Source organism: Lepidochelys kempii, chromosome 17 (genome assembly GCF_965140285.1).
Source record: "Lepidochelys kempii isolate rLepKem1 chromosome 17, rLepKem1.hap1, whole genome shotgun sequence".
Lineage (NCBI taxonomy): Eukaryota > Metazoa > Chordata > Testudines > Cheloniidae > Lepidochelys > Lepidochelys kempii.
In genome coordinates this window covers 13,040,620-13,057,378 of record NC_136396.1, presented here as the reverse complement: position 1 = coordinate 13,057,378, position 16,759 = coordinate 13,040,620, and the positions used below count along the sequence as shown (strand labels likewise).

The window sequence follows — 16,759 nt, the reverse complement described above, 5'->3', positions numbered from 1 at the left end:
ACCCCTGGTGAATGTAGCTGAGGGCTGCTTATTAATTAATAATGATGATATCAGGAGGAGGGGCAGTGTGGGTGTAACACTGACAGACCCCGGTCGTTGGCTGGCAGGATTGAGCCTGGGATCTCTGGAGATAAATGCATGAGCCTCTACTGCATGAGCTAAAAGCCATACAGCTGTTAGCTAAGGTTGTAGCAGACTCATCAATCTCTCAGTGGTTTCTGTGCCACTCCATGGGACAAAGCACTGCACCAAGAGGTGTGTGGGTTACACATGGTGCTAGGAAAACAGTCCCTTATTTTTTAAATACGTTTGCAGCCACGGGAGCGTAGTATTGTCAAGGAAGTAGGGTCCGGCCCTAACTTTCACAGATGGCCTCATTTGTTGGATATCCCAGTTTAGACACCTCTAGGGACAGGGTCCCATGAGGAACTGAACTCCCACAGTGCTCCTTGCTGAGCCTGGCCTTCCTGAAATTCTCCAGCTATTGTGTGCATGTTCGGCACCATTGCAAAAAACAGGCTTCTAACATAAGCCATTTAGCCTTAGAGGTTACCTCTCTAAACATGCCTGAAAGCTTTGGAGGGGCTGTTCACCAAGTTTCTTTCATGGCCAGTTGCAGTTGGCCAGAAGGTCCCACTGTAGCAATTTTGCCTCCACGTTGTCTTTTTGTTTGTCCTACCAGTAACATGATGATTCTGCTACAATACCTACAGGTGCACTTTCATTTCTCTGCAGTGCATTCAGATCATGTCCCCAAATGGTGTCTGTCTTGGCCTGGTTCTAAGAAACGAAAAGCTCTTCTTGAAGGTCTTCAGCCTGTATGTCTTGATCTATGCTCCATTCTGAGTCACTTAATATCCATCTAACTTATTTATATCAGTGCTAAATAAGGAAGAGCATCCAACCCTTAACTAACACAAACAAATTTCAATTAATTAACTTGTGGCCACTGAATTTATAAAGAGCAGCCTATACCCCATAAGCTCTTTCAGGTGCTGTAGATAACATAGAAGTTAGAAAGTGCACAAGCATTATATAAACCAATAGCTAAGGCAAGCCAGAGGGGATATTTTAAATAAGGGGGAGGATCAGACAGAGAAAAGAGAACACCAACACACCTCTGACAAAGTGTCCTCAAGAGGGCTTGTGGATTTGGCTTGTTTTTAAGGGGGAAACGGAGGCAGGTATACAGGGGGAGTGAGTCCTACACCCATAGCAAAAACTCACTGTCTACTGAGCTCAGCTGCAAGGGTGGCACCTGGCAAGGCAGGTGGTGTCAGGGCACCTACACCCACCCCAAGGCCTCTCATATAGTCAAGTCTTGTCCCACCACATGAGGTGCTGAGGGCCCTCTACTGCCACACCAGGCTGAAGTGCTCAACACCTCGCAGGCTGGGGTCCTACAGGCTTTTCAAATCTTAAGGGCCTGATTGGAGGACTTCAGGGGGAGCTGAGAATGCTCCATACCACCTGGGATACGCTCAGCACCTTGCAAGATCAGACCTTTAAGGTCTCTCTTTTTTGTCTAGTTTTGTGGGGAAAAGACCTAGATGTGGAGCTCGCTTCTGTGGGAGGGCTCCCATAGACTTCAATGGATGCAGGAGACTCCAGCCTAACAGAGCTTGCTTAAAATCCACTGGACTCCTTTACAGGCAGCTGCTGTAAAGAACTAACAATAGTGGGACAGTCCAGTAGCAGTATTGATCCTGTAAAAGGAGTTGTCTTTACCAGGGTAATATTACTCTTTAGTTAGAGAAGGAAAATCCATTATCTCAGTATGGATAAACAAACATCTGCACCAAGTCTGCATTTCATATTATCCCCATATCATGTATTTTGAAACTTTGATAGCCTGAAATAACTGATTGGCCACTTATGGTTTAATATATACACACAAACTTACTGACCCTCTGAGCCACATACGATAATTGTCATAACCTCGAGAGCTGGGCATGCCTGCAGCAGGGCTTGGGGCTTCTGCCCCATGGGAGGTGCCTGCCAAGGCTCGGGGCCCCAGTTGGTGTGCCCCCTAGGGCTGAAGCCCCAAGCCACACCACCCTGCTGCAGGGCAGAAACCCCAAACTCCCCATCCCTGGCAATCTGTTGGACAGAGAAGCTGTGGGGGGGAAATGGACATAGTGGGCTCCAGGAGCCGTACTTTAACCATAAAAGAGCCGCCTGTGAGCTCGCAAGCCATGGGTTGGCCACCCCATATTAAACCCTAAAGAATATAGCAGATACAGGAATAGCATCTCTCTGAACCAGTCTTTCTACTCTTGATGCACCCTTTGTCCCTTTACCAAGTATGTTAATATAAAGCTCAATACTGCAAGATAATGGGCCAAATTCTACTTTGACACCAGTGCAGTAAATGGAGTCATTCCAGTTACACTGCTACAATATTGTAATGACAGCAGAATTTGACACAATCTATTCCAAAGGCCTGATTAGACAATATACGTTTGTTCCAGATATCTTGCTGGTTTTAGCATTCGCTAGTGGATTTGAGAGAGGCTTTCAACTTCAGCAAGATTACATAATTACTTCTATGGTACCAAAAGGACCCACCATGACACAGGCACATAAGAAAATAAGGCTCTCTGCCTTACAATTGAGAATGATTTATGGTGATCACTTGTAAGGTGCTATATAAAACATCACAACATATCAATGGTTTGTAGTTCTAACCTGTTGCTTCATACACTCCCCACCACTCTCCTTTGTAGATGTACTCCTACTGCTCATTTCCTTTCAAGAGAGCTGTTGCTAGACACAGCAGGTCCCTACTTACCATTACCTCTTTGCAGATTCTGCCTTCTACTTTCAGCCCAAATTTTCCAGGAGCAGCAATTAGGGATCAAATTACTACCACAAATATCAAAATGAACTTGAACAATAAGGGTCTAAGAGACAGACCACTTTGAGTTCCACAATAACAACCCAGCCGTCAGCACGGCTGCTAACTCGTTCCAGGTCAGCGTCCGTGTGAGGGCTGCAAAGCCAAAAATAAGTTGCAGTGCTACTTGGAAGCAATGCCAGAACCTCAGACATGAACGTACAGCGCCACAACATTTGTTTAATTGCTGGTTTGGAGCGGAAGGGGGGGGAAAGCAACATGAATGACCCTATTCTGAAGTGATCAGAAACCATTCAAACAGGCAGCAGGGCTTTCCTGGCTCTCCTGCAGGTTACTGAATGGTAACAGCATGCAGGAGCAGGCTGGGTAGTTTCTCGTAAGCGATCAGTATTTTTTTCCCCTCAGCATTTGGAGCCAATTCACAACTGTTCTTAGGTAAGATTCTATGGAATTCAGGCAGGGAGCATAGAAAGGACTTGTAATCCCAGCATGCATGATTCTGAAGTGCAGCCAGAGGAGTGGGAGGTAATTAAGCTAAAGCTAATTTGGTAAAAGTAGTAACAAGGTGAGAAGGCAGAAGCCCCATCTTCAACGTGTTTGTCCTTCATGCTCGCTTCCCTCTCTGAACATTTATGCTAATGTATATACTCAATAATAATGTTGAAAGGGTTCTTTAACCATCTTGTACTTCTGTTCTCCACTCCTGAAATGGGTCACGTGCCAGCTTTGCCTCTCCCTGTTCTTGTCTCATATCTTTGAGCAGATGTACTGCAGCAAGTTCCTTGCAAGGGGGATGCTAGGCACACTTTTTAAACTACTGCAGCTATTCTTGCCATGGCTCCCATGGGAGAAGCCACACAGCAGTCTTATGAAACCTCTACCGAAATAGATTTGAGGCTAAAATGTGAATTTGTTATGGGGAGGGAACAGCAAATCTCCACTTTAGTTCAAGAGGAAGTGCTCAGCCTACAAAGCCACCTTTAAAGATACATAGTGGTAAAGATTCTTACCCAGGCCATTATGTAAACTGTTGCACTGTTCTCTTAACCTTATGAAGCTTTCCCCTATATCTACATGTATCCTTGTACTTTAGTCCAGCTCTTATTTCAAGAACAGTATCCACCATAAATTCCATCTGCACCTTAATGCTTTACATAGCTATACATCACCTACAGCCTAAAAATAAGCTGATCAAGTGTAAGCTTGCTTGTTCAAGGATAGCAGATTCTCTAACATACGTAAGATGTGTTACCCAATGAGCAGCTTTTGCTAACGTAGGAAAAGCAGAAATGCATATGGCATGGTAGATGTGGTCTTACCCTCTAACCTCTTTTGCACTGCTGCATAGAATACTTTATCACTTCTACCTTTCTTGCTTGCTACATATTAAGTCGTATTTTGAACACTTGCATTATTTAAGGCATAAAATTTGTCTCTTCAACCAGAGAGTTAAGTCAGACCTAGGCCTGGGACCTTCTGGGAACAGTCAAGTTGTATGCTGGTATATATCGATACCTATGGAAAATGGGTAATATCAAGCACTAGCATAAGAGGAAAGGGGGAACAGTGGAAAGCAATTCATATAACCGTCATCTCCTTCCCCTTTGCACTGGAGCGGGAGAGGTCTAAGCCCTCCTCTAAAAGCCTATTGCTTTTTCCAATTGTGAAGAAGATTCCATTCATGGGTTGTACATAACGTAGAACATAAGTATTGGGCAGCTTTTAAAGGCAGCTGAATTTCACTTGACATCCTTAAGCTGTTTTAACAGCAACACCCTCTAGTGGAGCAGTTAAGGAGGGCATCTTAAAACAAATCAGACTACTTCCAATTCTTTCTTTAGAGGTTTTTAGCCGATAGTTGCAAAGGTCGCTGGTAACATGTAGCAGTGCAGGCTGTTACTAGCAGCACTAGTAGATGCAGCAGCTGCTGAAGACAATTGAACGGCATACCACCATGCAGGATTGTTGACCTTGTGAGGAATGTTTCTTGGTAATCTTTTTCCCTGAAGTGGAAAAAAGGAACCTGCCACCATTGTCACATACTCATTGTTTCTGCTGCTCTTGAGAGCCAGGATTTTGCACGATCTAATGAATTGCACATTGACGTTTTCTAGAGAGTACACAGTCATGCTTCAGATGTGATCTGAGTTTTGCTGTATTGGTCATCATTCAGCTCTTGTTCAATGTAACATGACAGTGTTTCAATTACTGAACGCTTCTGGATTTCCTGCAGGAACTTTCCCTGACTAGCCCCCTCTCCCTATTTCATAAAGCTTGAACCAATTAAGATGGCATGAGTTCAGGCAACACGCATTGAACCAATTACATGAAGAGAGATCTCCTAATGAAGCCTGGTAGTTAATCCTTAGGGGGACAAACCTTGCTGTATTCAGTGATGTCAGTTGCTTCAGTTGTTCCCAGCTTGAGCTGGTGCGATGTAGGCCCACTGTGCTAATGTTCCTGGTTTCCAGATACTTACAGAAGCCCAAGCTTGTGTCAGAGGCTGCCTGAGTAGCTGGAAACAAGGAGAAGTTAACATAGGTGCCTTTACTGGTGCCACTGCTAGGTAGGGGAAAGAGACAGGGGCTGGCAGTTACCACCAAGATGGTTGAAAGATCCATCAGTTGGAAGCTGAAGTTAGACAAATGCAGACCAGAAATAAGAAGTAGTTAAAATAAAATAGGGAGGGTAGTTACCCACTCTGACAATTTATTAAGGGTTATGGTGCATTTTCCATCACTGGCAATTTAGAAATCAAGCTTTTTTTAAAAAGTGCTCTAATTCAAACAATTCTGGGGAAAGTTCTATGGCCTGCATTACACAGATGGTCAGCCTAGATATTCACACTGGTCCCTTCTGACCTTGGAAGGTATTAATGGAGGTAAGAGGCAGAATGCCCCAGGAGAAAAGCAAGTGATTCACATTAATCTCAGTGGGGGGGGAGGGGGAGGGGAGGGGGAGAGTGTCTCATACACTTCAGAACCTGACCACACCATACAAGTTTAGGAACTGCTGATTTAGCAGATTTGATTTTCATATGACTGAGGTTTTTCTAAAGATTGATGATGGCAGAGAGACAAGTTTGCATTACTCCTTCATACCCTTCAGGTCAGATTTTGAGAGTGTTCAGAACCAACAGTAGGGACCAGACTTCGAAGAGGGCTCATCAGCATGAACAGGGCATGTGTGTGCTAAGCTCTCCTGAAAATGTGGTCTTGAGGCTAACATAGGAGGGGTGTTTCCCTAACTATCTACTTCCACATCTTATTCCCACAGAAAGTGGGAACTCCTAATTCACAGGCTCTCATTAGACACCTCAAACATTGAGAATTTTATTTAGTCTCACATTTAAACAGCAATGTAATAAGCAGAACTAGTTTTGATTAGGCCCCTTGTATAAGATTCTGAAGATGGGCAAAATATTTCAACTCCCTCCCCTGATCTCTAGTTTAGAACTATCCTGTTACAATCCAGCATGTTTATCAATGTGGCAGAAAAATCTAAAGGACCCTTTAAGTTGTGTCAAGGTTTGGACATTCAGTTGTGAATATATGAACTAACAAGATATTACAGATAGTAAACTTAAGGTCTAAAGCTACTGAAGCATCTTTCAATTTTAGATCTTTGGATGCTCATTTTCAGCTTCTTCATTCTGTAGAACTTGATTAGGATAAACCTGTAAATTAAACAGTTAGAATTAGTGACAAGATAAATTTTAATGCCGAGAACCTTCACTACCTGTAGATTAATTTGCTTTGTATGATTCAGGAAGACTTAATTCCTCAGTGACATTAGGCATCACTAGGTTTCATATTCCAACTGTGCTTGCATAGATTAACAGTTGCACAATTAGCAATTTCACCTCAATAAAAAGCAGAACAGATGTCTCTGGAGAGTAACACCCATAATTAGACAAGCACTGTCAATGCACCTTACACAGTTTAGCGTAGGTACCACTCCTTTGGAGTCCACCTTTAATTTCAGACTTGGACATGGAGCAAAGGAGGAAACATTAGAAGCTTTTGTGCATTCTTTCAGTTCCATTGCAAATAATTACAGGGGGCTCTGGCATGCACACCAGAATGGATATTACCAAGTACCATGCTGGTTCAGGCCCAGTTCCTGAGAGAATTAATCAGGTGACTTAAGTCTGTACCAGACTACACAGAGCTAAGTAAGCTACTCACCATTAGCAAACCTGCATTGCTTCAACACCTCACTGAAACCCTCACACAGCTTGAGGTCACTCTGGTTCTGTGCACACTCCAAAAACTGCTTCATTTCGTACTGGCAGGGCGGATACTGGGACTGCTGCTGATATGCAGCCTGGGCTGCTTGAGGCTCCTGAAAAGGAAGCCACAGAAGCACATTCACATATTTGAAAAAATGAACGTGGATGAAGATTTCCAGATACAGAGAATCACACCCTAAGACTACTTATTACAATAGGTACATTTCTGCTTCTTTCTTCCCCTGTGAAGGCAGCAGGAGCTCCCTTGGAAGTTGTGCAACTTTCAAATACTAGAGGTAATATCCTGACCCCACTGAAGTCAAAGGGAGTCTTCCCATTCTTAGGAACTTAGTGGACTTAAGATTTCATCCAGTGTTTGGCAACGTAAGAACTGACCCTGGAGGGATTCAAATCCCAATACAGGGAAAGAGTACCCAAAAAAGTCTGGTCCCAAACATCACATTGGTGAATAGAGGTCAATTTAAACTCATAAAACATTGAGATATTTTCCTGTTCCCCTTATAGTTAGGAGACTTGTTGATAAATAAGTTAATGTTTTGGATTGCAGTTGTGTCTGCATTTTAAAGAAAAATGTGATCAGAAAGGGTACTAATGGAAGGCTAATCCATAACTCTCCAGTCTATTTCAGTAAGATTAAGAATTTGGTACAAAAGCAGAACAAGGTAAGATGTTCAAATGCAGCTGACAGAATCTGAGCCTTATACTGAGCCTCTAGCTGACCATCTTAATCGATCTAGTCTTTTTTTCTACTTGAGTGAAAAGCAGCACATGGAAATTCTCTTGTGCACAAATCCAACAGCTAAATATTTCAGACCTTCATCACAAACTCTTAATGAATCCTAGAATGGCAGTTAATAACACTTGAATACCCATAACATCTTATTACTCTGATGGCTAGTTTACCAATCAAACCATAAGGGCATTAGATTTGACTGAGCCAATCTGTTACACACCCCTTTTTTGAGGGGGTGAGGGGGATGTCAAAAGCCAGTCACTAGAATAGAATTATGCATGTATCCCCATATACCATCTCCATGGATTAAGCTGTCATTAGGCCTGTGTCACTCACTATGGCTCACCTTACAAGTTTCCCATTTCATTCATAGCTCAGACTGAAGATACAATATCAGCCATGTACCTGGTAAGTAATGTCAGGCCTTGCAGCTTCAGAGCCACTTCCTCCACCAAATCCTCCTGTCATGGCATGACCTAGTGTGTGTCCTACAGCTGAGCCTACTGCTACTCCTGCAGCAGTTGTAGCCATCTGTGCCATCAGACCAGGCTGCCTTGGTGCAGCAGCAGAAGTCACTGCAGATGCAGGGGCAGGTGCTGGTACTGGAGCACGAGCTGCAGGGGGTGGGGGTGCTGCTCTCATTTGCGGTGCACGACTGCATTGGGGAAAAAAAATAATTAATGCAAAAAAAACCCCACACCCTTTATAAAAGACTCCATTTAAAAGCTGAGTTTCAGAGTAGCAGCCATGTTAGTCTGTATCTGTAAAAAGGAGTACTTGTGGCACCTTAGAGACTAACAAGTTTATTAGAGCATAAGCTTTCGTGAGCTACAGCTCACTTCATCAGATGGATACAGTGGAAAATATAGTGGGGAGATTTTATATACATAGAGAAGATGAAACAATGGATGTTAGCATACAGACTGTAACAAGAGTGATCAGGAAAGGTGAGCTATTAATAAATGGACACAAATCAGACATCAATCATAACATTCAAAAACCAGTCAGAGAACACTTCAATTTCTTTGGTCACTCGCTTACAGACCTAAAAGTGGCAATTCTTCAACAAAAAAACCTTCAAAACAGACTCCAACGAGAGACTGCTGAATTGGAATTAATTTGCAAACTGGATACAATTAATTTAGGCTTGAATAAAGACTGGGAGTGGATGGGTCATTACACAAAGTAAAACTATTTCCCCTTGTTTATTTCCCCTCCTACTGTTCTTGTCAACTGCTGGAAATGGCCCACCTTGATCATCACTACAAAAGGTCCCCCTTCCCCCCCCTTTGCTGGTAATAGCTCACCTTTCCTGATCACTCTTGTTACAGTAAAAAGAAAAGGAGTACTTGTGGCACCTTAGAGACTAACCAATTTATTTGAGCGTGAGCTACAGCTCACTTCATCGGATGTATGCATCCAGTGAAGTGAGTTGTAGCTCACAAAAGCTTATGCTCAAATAAATTGGTTAGTCTCTAAGGTGCCACAAGTCCTTTTCTTTTTGCGAATACAGACTAACACGGCTACTACTCTGAATCTTGTTACAGTGTGTATGGTAACACCCATTGTTTCATGTTCTGTGTATATAAAATCTCCCCACTATATTTTCCACTGAATGCATCCGATGAAGTGAGCTGTAGCTCACGAAAGCTTATGCTCTAATAAATTTGTTTGTCTTAGGTGCCACAAGTCCTCCTTTTCTTTTTATTTAAGAGTTGAGTTTTTGAATACCTGTAATGTTTATACCACATAAATGTCTTGCAATACAAAGACTGAACTCTAGGGCTGGTGTACATGCTTTAGGCTTAGGTCTCCTTTTTGGAAACTTTCATAAAGATTTCACAAATGGATACAGGCGATTCAGACCCCCTCCCCCTAATGTGAATGAAAAGAACAAAACTGTGTGAACTGGGGGATAATCGAGGTGTGGCGGATTTTCAAACCGGAGCCAGCTGGCTTTTGCCAAGGCTGATCCACAGCCCGTCCAGCCTGTAGGTGCCACAATCTAGTTTAGCGCAGGCCTGTCCAGGCAGCACCCCGCCCGGTTACAAGTCGGCTGCTCCCTAGGCCGGTTAAACATTGACCGCCTCGACAAGGCCGCAGCGCTCAGCAAACACCGCCGCCCTCGGCGGGAGAGGAGGCCGGAGACGGTTACATAACCGAGGCCTTGGATCAGCCTCCGCCGCGGGCCTCACGGCGCGCCCATCCCCCGCTGCCCTGCGCCCGCACCAGGCTCGCTGGGGGAGGCCCACGAACCCGGATCCACGCAGGGGCTGCTGCCCTGCCAGGCCGGGGGGGGGAGGGACAAGGTGAGATTAACAGGGCCCGCCCCCCCCAGCGCACCCTATCTGCCCTCCAGGCTGCTCGCCCCCAGCCCCGCTCACCTGGCCGGGGCCGCCATGCGGGACGTGCGGCTCCGGCTGCCCCTCGGCATGCTGGCGGCTGCGGGCGGACTCGCTAACGGCCGGGACTGCGCCTGCTGCACCCGCCTTCGCCGCGGGCCGCACTGATCCGAGCCGCCGCCGCTTCCGCTTCCGCCCCCTTGAAGGTCACCGGCTTGCCAGCGGCGGCGCGCGCCCTCATGACGTCACACGCAAAGAGCGGCGTAGAGGGCGGAGCCAATGCTCTGCGATCCGCTCCCTTGGCCCAGTCTCCACCCCCTGCCAGGGCTGGGAGAGACTCCCCTGCTGTCCCCATCAACCTGCCCTCAGACCAAGGCCGGGGGAGGAGGGACCCACTGGGGAGGCCCTGCTGGGTAGAGGAAGGATGTTCTAGGGCTGCCCCTCGTCCTTGGTTAAGGCCCTATCCATAGGCTGATGGATGTCTGCGGTATTGGGAAGTCGAGTGCAACTATTGGGCCAGTCTGAGACCCTGTGATCACTGTACCTGTGGAGTTGATCTTAACATTTACGGGGGTGAAATCTTAGTTAAAAATGGTCAATTTTATATGGTAGAAGAATGATAAAGAATTTAATGTATCTGTTTGTATAGCAACCATAATGGGACCCCACTCCTGATGGAGACCTTTTAAGTGCTGCCGTAATAGAAATGTGAATTAATAGTAAACGCATCTCATGTTAATGTCACTCAGCAGCACCACTGTTCAAAATTCAATCCAAGAGAATGAAAAATAAGTGACTACAGATCCAATAAATGTATTTGGTAGGAAAGTTTTAGAGTAGAACCATCTACAATCAAATTACATAGTCTTGTGAATGCTGTTGTATACAGTATGTGTTTAAATGAGTTGTTATATATTGAATTAAGCTAAGTTTAGTTAATGTTAAAGGTTTTTTCACATGTCTGAAATGTGTTAGTACTATACAAATATTACTTCCAAAAACTTATTTGAGTACAGACTCATCCTCAAAGTACCTTGTAATACAACATCTGTTCACAGCTGTTCAGCTAAAGTCCTAAATGTTTTTCTCTCTTTTAAACTGTGATTGGTTTGGCATGTATGAGAAATTATACTGTTCGTTTACATGTATTGCCACCTTTTAATTTTGATCTATTAATAGTTATATGCTCTAGAGAACAGGTGAATCAATTAAATCCAACTTTATAGCATTATGATATCAATCAGAAAAAGTGGCACACGTCTCTCCCCTCTGCCTTTATTTCATATCTCACTGCCCTGATTAACATTTTCTATTTATCCATATTTAATTACCAGTTCCCCAAAAAGCATAATTGTGTCATTTTTGCATACAGAAGCAACCTATCATTAGATTTAGACAGCTGTCTAGAAAGTAAAAAAACAAGTATTGATCAGAAAAACTATGACCATGATTCCACACAGAGTTGTGTGCAGGAACAGTGGTCTACACACACACAGCTCGTTGTAGGATGGGAGTCTTAAAAAAAAAAAAAAATCTTAAGAGCAGCAGGAGAAGTGACAGGACCCAACTCCCAAAAATTGCCATGATCAAAATCAGATTACTTATGTGATTTTACTGACAATAAAAGCCACTCTTTTTTTTAAAAAAAAAAGCCAATAATAATACCTGTATTTACATATATTCATATAGCTATCGTATATTAGAAACATCATATACAATTAACCAGTATATAAAAAGGTACTATGTACAGCCCAATGCCAATATACATAACCAGTCATTTAAAAACAAAGAAAAACACCAACATTGCCCTAAAGGAGAGTTAGAAGGGATATACTTAAAATACACTCCTCTCTAATTTTTGTTAACTTACTGTTATTACAACTCTTAAGATCAATAGAACTTGATGGGAATGTATATTATTTCAGTTTATTTTGTGGTTTTGATACCACTTCATATGTAGCTGCCCCTATATTTTAGGTCCTAGATCCTGCGAACAGCTATGCTCATAGTTTTACATGCCTGTGTAAATCACTGTGAGACTACTCATGTGCCTGTTCTTTGGCACAAACTGTATCTACAATGCTTGTTGCAGTTGTGAAGCATCTAGCATAACAAAGCCCTGATCCTGATGAGGGCCCCTTGCCACTACTGTAATCGCACATACGTAACTTTAAGCATGCCAGTAGCCCCTATTATAGTAGACAATGGGACTACTCATGTCAGTAAAATTACAAATGTGCAGGATAGGGGCCTTAATCAGTTTCCCCTATTTGTATGGGTCTTTCAAACAGCAATAAGGGACTGAGATATTTTTGAAAATAGTGAAAATTAAAAAAAAATATTTTAAACAACTTTAATCCCCATTAAAAAAATAAAACAACCTCCTTGATTTCATTTGATTTTTAATGGTGTACCTTTTCAACATTCTGGCTAAGATTTTTAAAGATCCCTGAAACCTCCCTAATTTAGACCCCTTTGAAAATCACAACTCTATCACTTAAGCCCTGATCTTCCAAACTCACATGTGCAGTTGGATCCCAGTGCCCACACCGACTCTCATTCACTGACTTCAATTGGGTTCTTTGTGAGTACAAGAGATCCACCTGTACATATGCTCATGTAAAATCAAGGCTGTAATCAGCAACTCTGAGATTTAAGGCCCCAATCTTGCAAATTTTTACACACCTGAGTAAACTCACTGAGTTCAACAAGATTACTCAAGCATGCATCTACCCACTCTGCAACAGGATTTACTAGCAAGGAACCTGACTTCAGTGAAGCTTCACCTGGGCACAAGCATCCACACTAACAGATATGACTGTAGTGCCTTCAATTGTAAAAGAAAACAAGGAGTACTTGTGGCACCTTAGAGACTAACAAATTTATTTGGGCATAAACTTTTGTGGGATAAAACCCACTTCATTGGATGCAGGCAGTGGAAAATACAGTAGGAAGATATATATACACACAGAGAACATGAAAAAATGGGTGTTGCCATACCAACTGTAACAAGACCAATTAGTTAAGATGAAAAGGAGTACTTGTGGCACCTTAGAGACTAACCAATTTATTTGAGCATGAGCTTTCGTGAGCTACAGCTCACTTCATCGGATGCATACCGTGGAAACTGCAGCAGACTTTATATACACACAGAGAATATGAAACAATACCTCCTCCCACCCCACTGTCCTGCTGGTAATAGCTTATCTAAAGTGATCATCAAGTTGGGCCATTTCCAGCACAAATCCAGGTTTTCTCACCCTCCACCCCCCCACACAAATTCACTCTCCTGCTGGTGATAGCCCATCCAAAGTGACAATTCTCTACACAATGTGCATGATAATCAAGTTGGGAGAACCTGGATTTGTGCAGGAAATGGCCCAACTTGATTATCATGCACATTGTGTAGAGAGTTGTCACTTTGGATGGGCTATCACCATCAGGAGAGTGAATTTGTGTGGGGGGGTGGAGGGTGAGAAAACCTGGATTTGTGCTGGAAATGGCCCAACTTGATGATCACTTTAGATAAGCTATTACCAGCAGGACAGTGGGGTGGGAGGAGGTATTGTTTCATATTCTCTGTGTGTATATAAAGTCTGCTGCAGTTTCCACGGTATGCATCCGATGAAGTGAGCTGTAGCTCACGAAAGCTCATGCTCAAATAAATTGGTTCGTCTCTAAGGTGCCACAAGTACTCCTTTTCTTTTTGTGAATACAGACTAACACAGCTATTATCAGCAGGAGAAAAAAAAACCTTTTGTAGTGACAATCAGGATGGCCCATTTCAAACAGTTGACAAGAAGGTTGGGGGGGGGTGGAATAGTTTTTACTTTGTGTAATGACCCATCCACACCCAGTCTTTATTCAAATGTAAAGTCTCTAATTCAGAAAGCCTAGCTTCTTACTTGTCTGTAAAGTGCTTAGCATACTGTTGGCATTACATAAAATAACACAAGATGAGGCAAAAAATGTACCAAGGACCTTGGTCTTATTGAAAAACATGTCACTTATTTGTCCTACAAGACATGGTATTTAAACAGTGCAACAGGTGAGGTTAAGGAGATCCCATTGCATAGCATTCCTGAGCAGAGCTCCCTCTTCCTAAGGGGAAGAGCAGTAGGAATGTGTGGAGGGGTTTAACATCCGGTCCTCTATTCAGCCTGCAAGAAATAGACACAAAACATTGTCTCTTTTAGTTACATGATCAGCTACTGTGTGACGTTTCGCTGTTTCATTTAAACATGAGGTAAGCCAACCCTCCTCCTTTGTTATCAGCATGAAACCATCCTCTCCCAAGAATATTGACAGTGGTGGTGCCTTAAAATCAGGCAGCTCCTTGGGCTGCACATGCTGATGCTTCAAAGTAGGAGGGGGAAAAGTCGGGGTATAGAGAGGCTATGAAGTTTTATCACCGCAGTTAGTCCTAACGCTCATTATTATTATTTATTTGTACTACCATGTTGCCTCGGGGTTCTAGTCATGGGACCTAGTCTCCTCTGTGCTAGGTGCTGTACCAAGAGAACGAAAAGTCCCTATCCCAAGAGGCTTACAAGCTGAGTACAGTGAGAAGGAACATTATGGACCTTGCGTTGCTTACAGAGGGGTACCATCGGTTTGGGGCTCGCGAGTTGGCAGTGCAGGGGGTATGGGAGAGAAGCTAGTGTACAGATTTGCGTGGCTGCAAAGGGGTTTCGGGATGGGGGAGCTGTGTAAGGAGCGCGGGTCACCTCCCTGGAAAGTCCAGGGGGTGGGTGGAGAAGGGGGACCCCCCTTGGGCCTAGCGCGTAACTCGCCCTGGCGCTGCGCCTCCCGGCCCGGGTGGAGCGAGGCCCGCGCTGCTCCCGGCGGCGCCGCTTGGCCTGGCTGTTGCGCAGCTTTTGGGCGAGCTTCCTCTCGTGGCCGGCGGGGAGGTAGCGGTTGGTGCGGAGCTCCCGCTCCCGGCGGCTGCGGCCCTTCCCGCCGGAGCCCGGGCCCCGCGGCCCGCTCCACTCCCGCACGTTGTACCACTCGTACGGGTCGAAGCGAGCCTCGGGCTCCTCGGGCTCCTCCGCCCCAGGGGGCGCTGCCTTCTGCGGCCGGGCGGCGGCCGGGCCCTCGGGCTCCTCCTGGGCCCTTGGCTCTCGCATGCCTGCCGAGCCTGGCTCTGTCTGCGCGCAGTCCCGCCCACCTGAGTGGGAGGGGGCACTCCGTTCCGCCTTCCCATTGGCTCCGCCGCGGAGGGCGGGCTCTAACGCGCCACAAACCCCACCCCTCCCGTTGCGTCATAGACCATGTCGCGCCCTCTCTGAAGGTTACCGGCCCCTGGGCTTGCGGGGTTGCTATGGCAACAGAGGCCTATGCCAAAGGGTCCCCCTCTCACTTCTCAGGCCTACATGTGGAGGGGTGTGCCCCTTGCTTTGCCCCAGATGTATACACAAGGGGAGTGGTCCTGCCCCCAAGTCTATATACAAAGTGGGGTGTCCCCTGTATAGCAGATTCATACCCAAAGGGGGTGTCTCCTGACCACAAATCTCTATCTACAAGGGGTGGTCCCCTGCACCCCAGTTCTACATAAAAAGGGAGCATTCATCTACCTAGAAAAAGAGGGACCTTCCCCCCCAAGCCTGTATACAAAGGGGACCTTGCTATCTCTCTCTCCCCATATGCAAAGAGTGGGAGGCTCTCTCTTGCACAATGCACATCCTTTTTGGCACACAGGATCACCAGAACTCCACCATGGGATTGGGATATGTTAGAAAAAGAAGAGGATCAGAGATAGGTGGCAAAAAATAGGAGAGATTGAAAGGATTAGGACTTTTTAGTACAGAGAAGGGACATGATAGATGTAAAAAGAATAATGAAAGGCATTAGAAAAAGGAAATCTGGCACTTTTATTAGATACTTAATACACATTAAAGTCAAATGCAATATACCTAAAACTGATGAAAGGAAATACTTGTTTAGATAGCACAGTTAACCTGTGGATATTGCTGCCATAAGATAGCAAGCTTATTCAGATTTTAAAAAGGATTTAGTTGTTTACATGTATAATAGGAGATCCACAGCTACATTACAAATATATAATGAAAAATAGTCCTCACCCCAAAGAGCTTACAACAACCTACATATATGCACACCATGGATAAATGTGTCCCTCTGATTTCCTGATCCCTACTTATTCAGTTAATGTAGAAAAGTTTTTTTTTTTTCCTGATTAGGGGCCTGAGCTAATATCCACTGAAATAAATAGAAGGACTCCTGTTGAAGTCAATGGACCTGGGATTGGGCCCTGTGTGTGTGTTTTTTTGTTGTTGTTTTTCAAATGGCAGAGGGAATCAGCCAAAAGCAAAATCTCAGGTTGCTTTATTTCCCATTGTAGGCAGGTATATCTCTTATTTGTATTGTATGCAAGCATTCAGAAGTTCATATATTTAATATGATTGCTACCATGCAACATTATAACTTAATGCTCAAGCCCAAGGAGGAATAATTTCCACAAGAGAAAATTTGTCATTCCTTTTACTTCAGTTTTTTGCTGCTATGTAAGGAATGTGTACAAGACTAGAATTATATTAAATACCGCTCGCAAATTATTT

General features: G+C 44.3%; 2 protein-coding genes across 2 annotated transcripts; both read right to left on the bottom strand.

Moving 5' to 3' along the window:
* Positions 1-6,175: 6,175 nt before the first annotated feature.
* CHCHD2 (coiled-coil-helix-coiled-coil-helix domain containing 2) lies at positions 6,176-10,412 on the bottom strand. Its single transcript, XM_073315275.1, has 4 exons — positions 10,227-10,412; positions 8,248-8,497; positions 7,045-7,201; positions 6,176-6,533 (listed from the first exon to the last, which is right to left on the bottom strand). The coding sequence occupies exons 1-4, from the start codon at positions 10,274-10,276 to the stop codon at positions 6,523-6,525; spliced, it is 468 nt and encodes a 155-aa protein (XP_073171376.1). The 5' UTR covers positions 10,277-10,412; the 3' UTR covers positions 6,176-6,522.
* A 3,434-nt stretch (positions 10,413-13,846) lies between these two features.
* NUPR2 (nuclear protein 2, transcriptional regulator) lies at positions 13,847-15,338 on the bottom strand. The gene is made up of 2 exons (XM_073315290.2): positions 14,978-15,338; positions 13,847-14,344 (listed from the first exon to the last, which is right to left on the bottom strand). Exons 1-2 carry the CDS (start codon positions 15,308-15,310, stop codon positions 14,336-14,338), a joined length of 342 nt encoding a protein of 113 aa, XP_073171391.1. The 5' UTR covers positions 15,311-15,338; the 3' UTR covers positions 13,847-14,335.
* Positions 15,339-16,759: the final 1,421 nt, after the last annotated feature.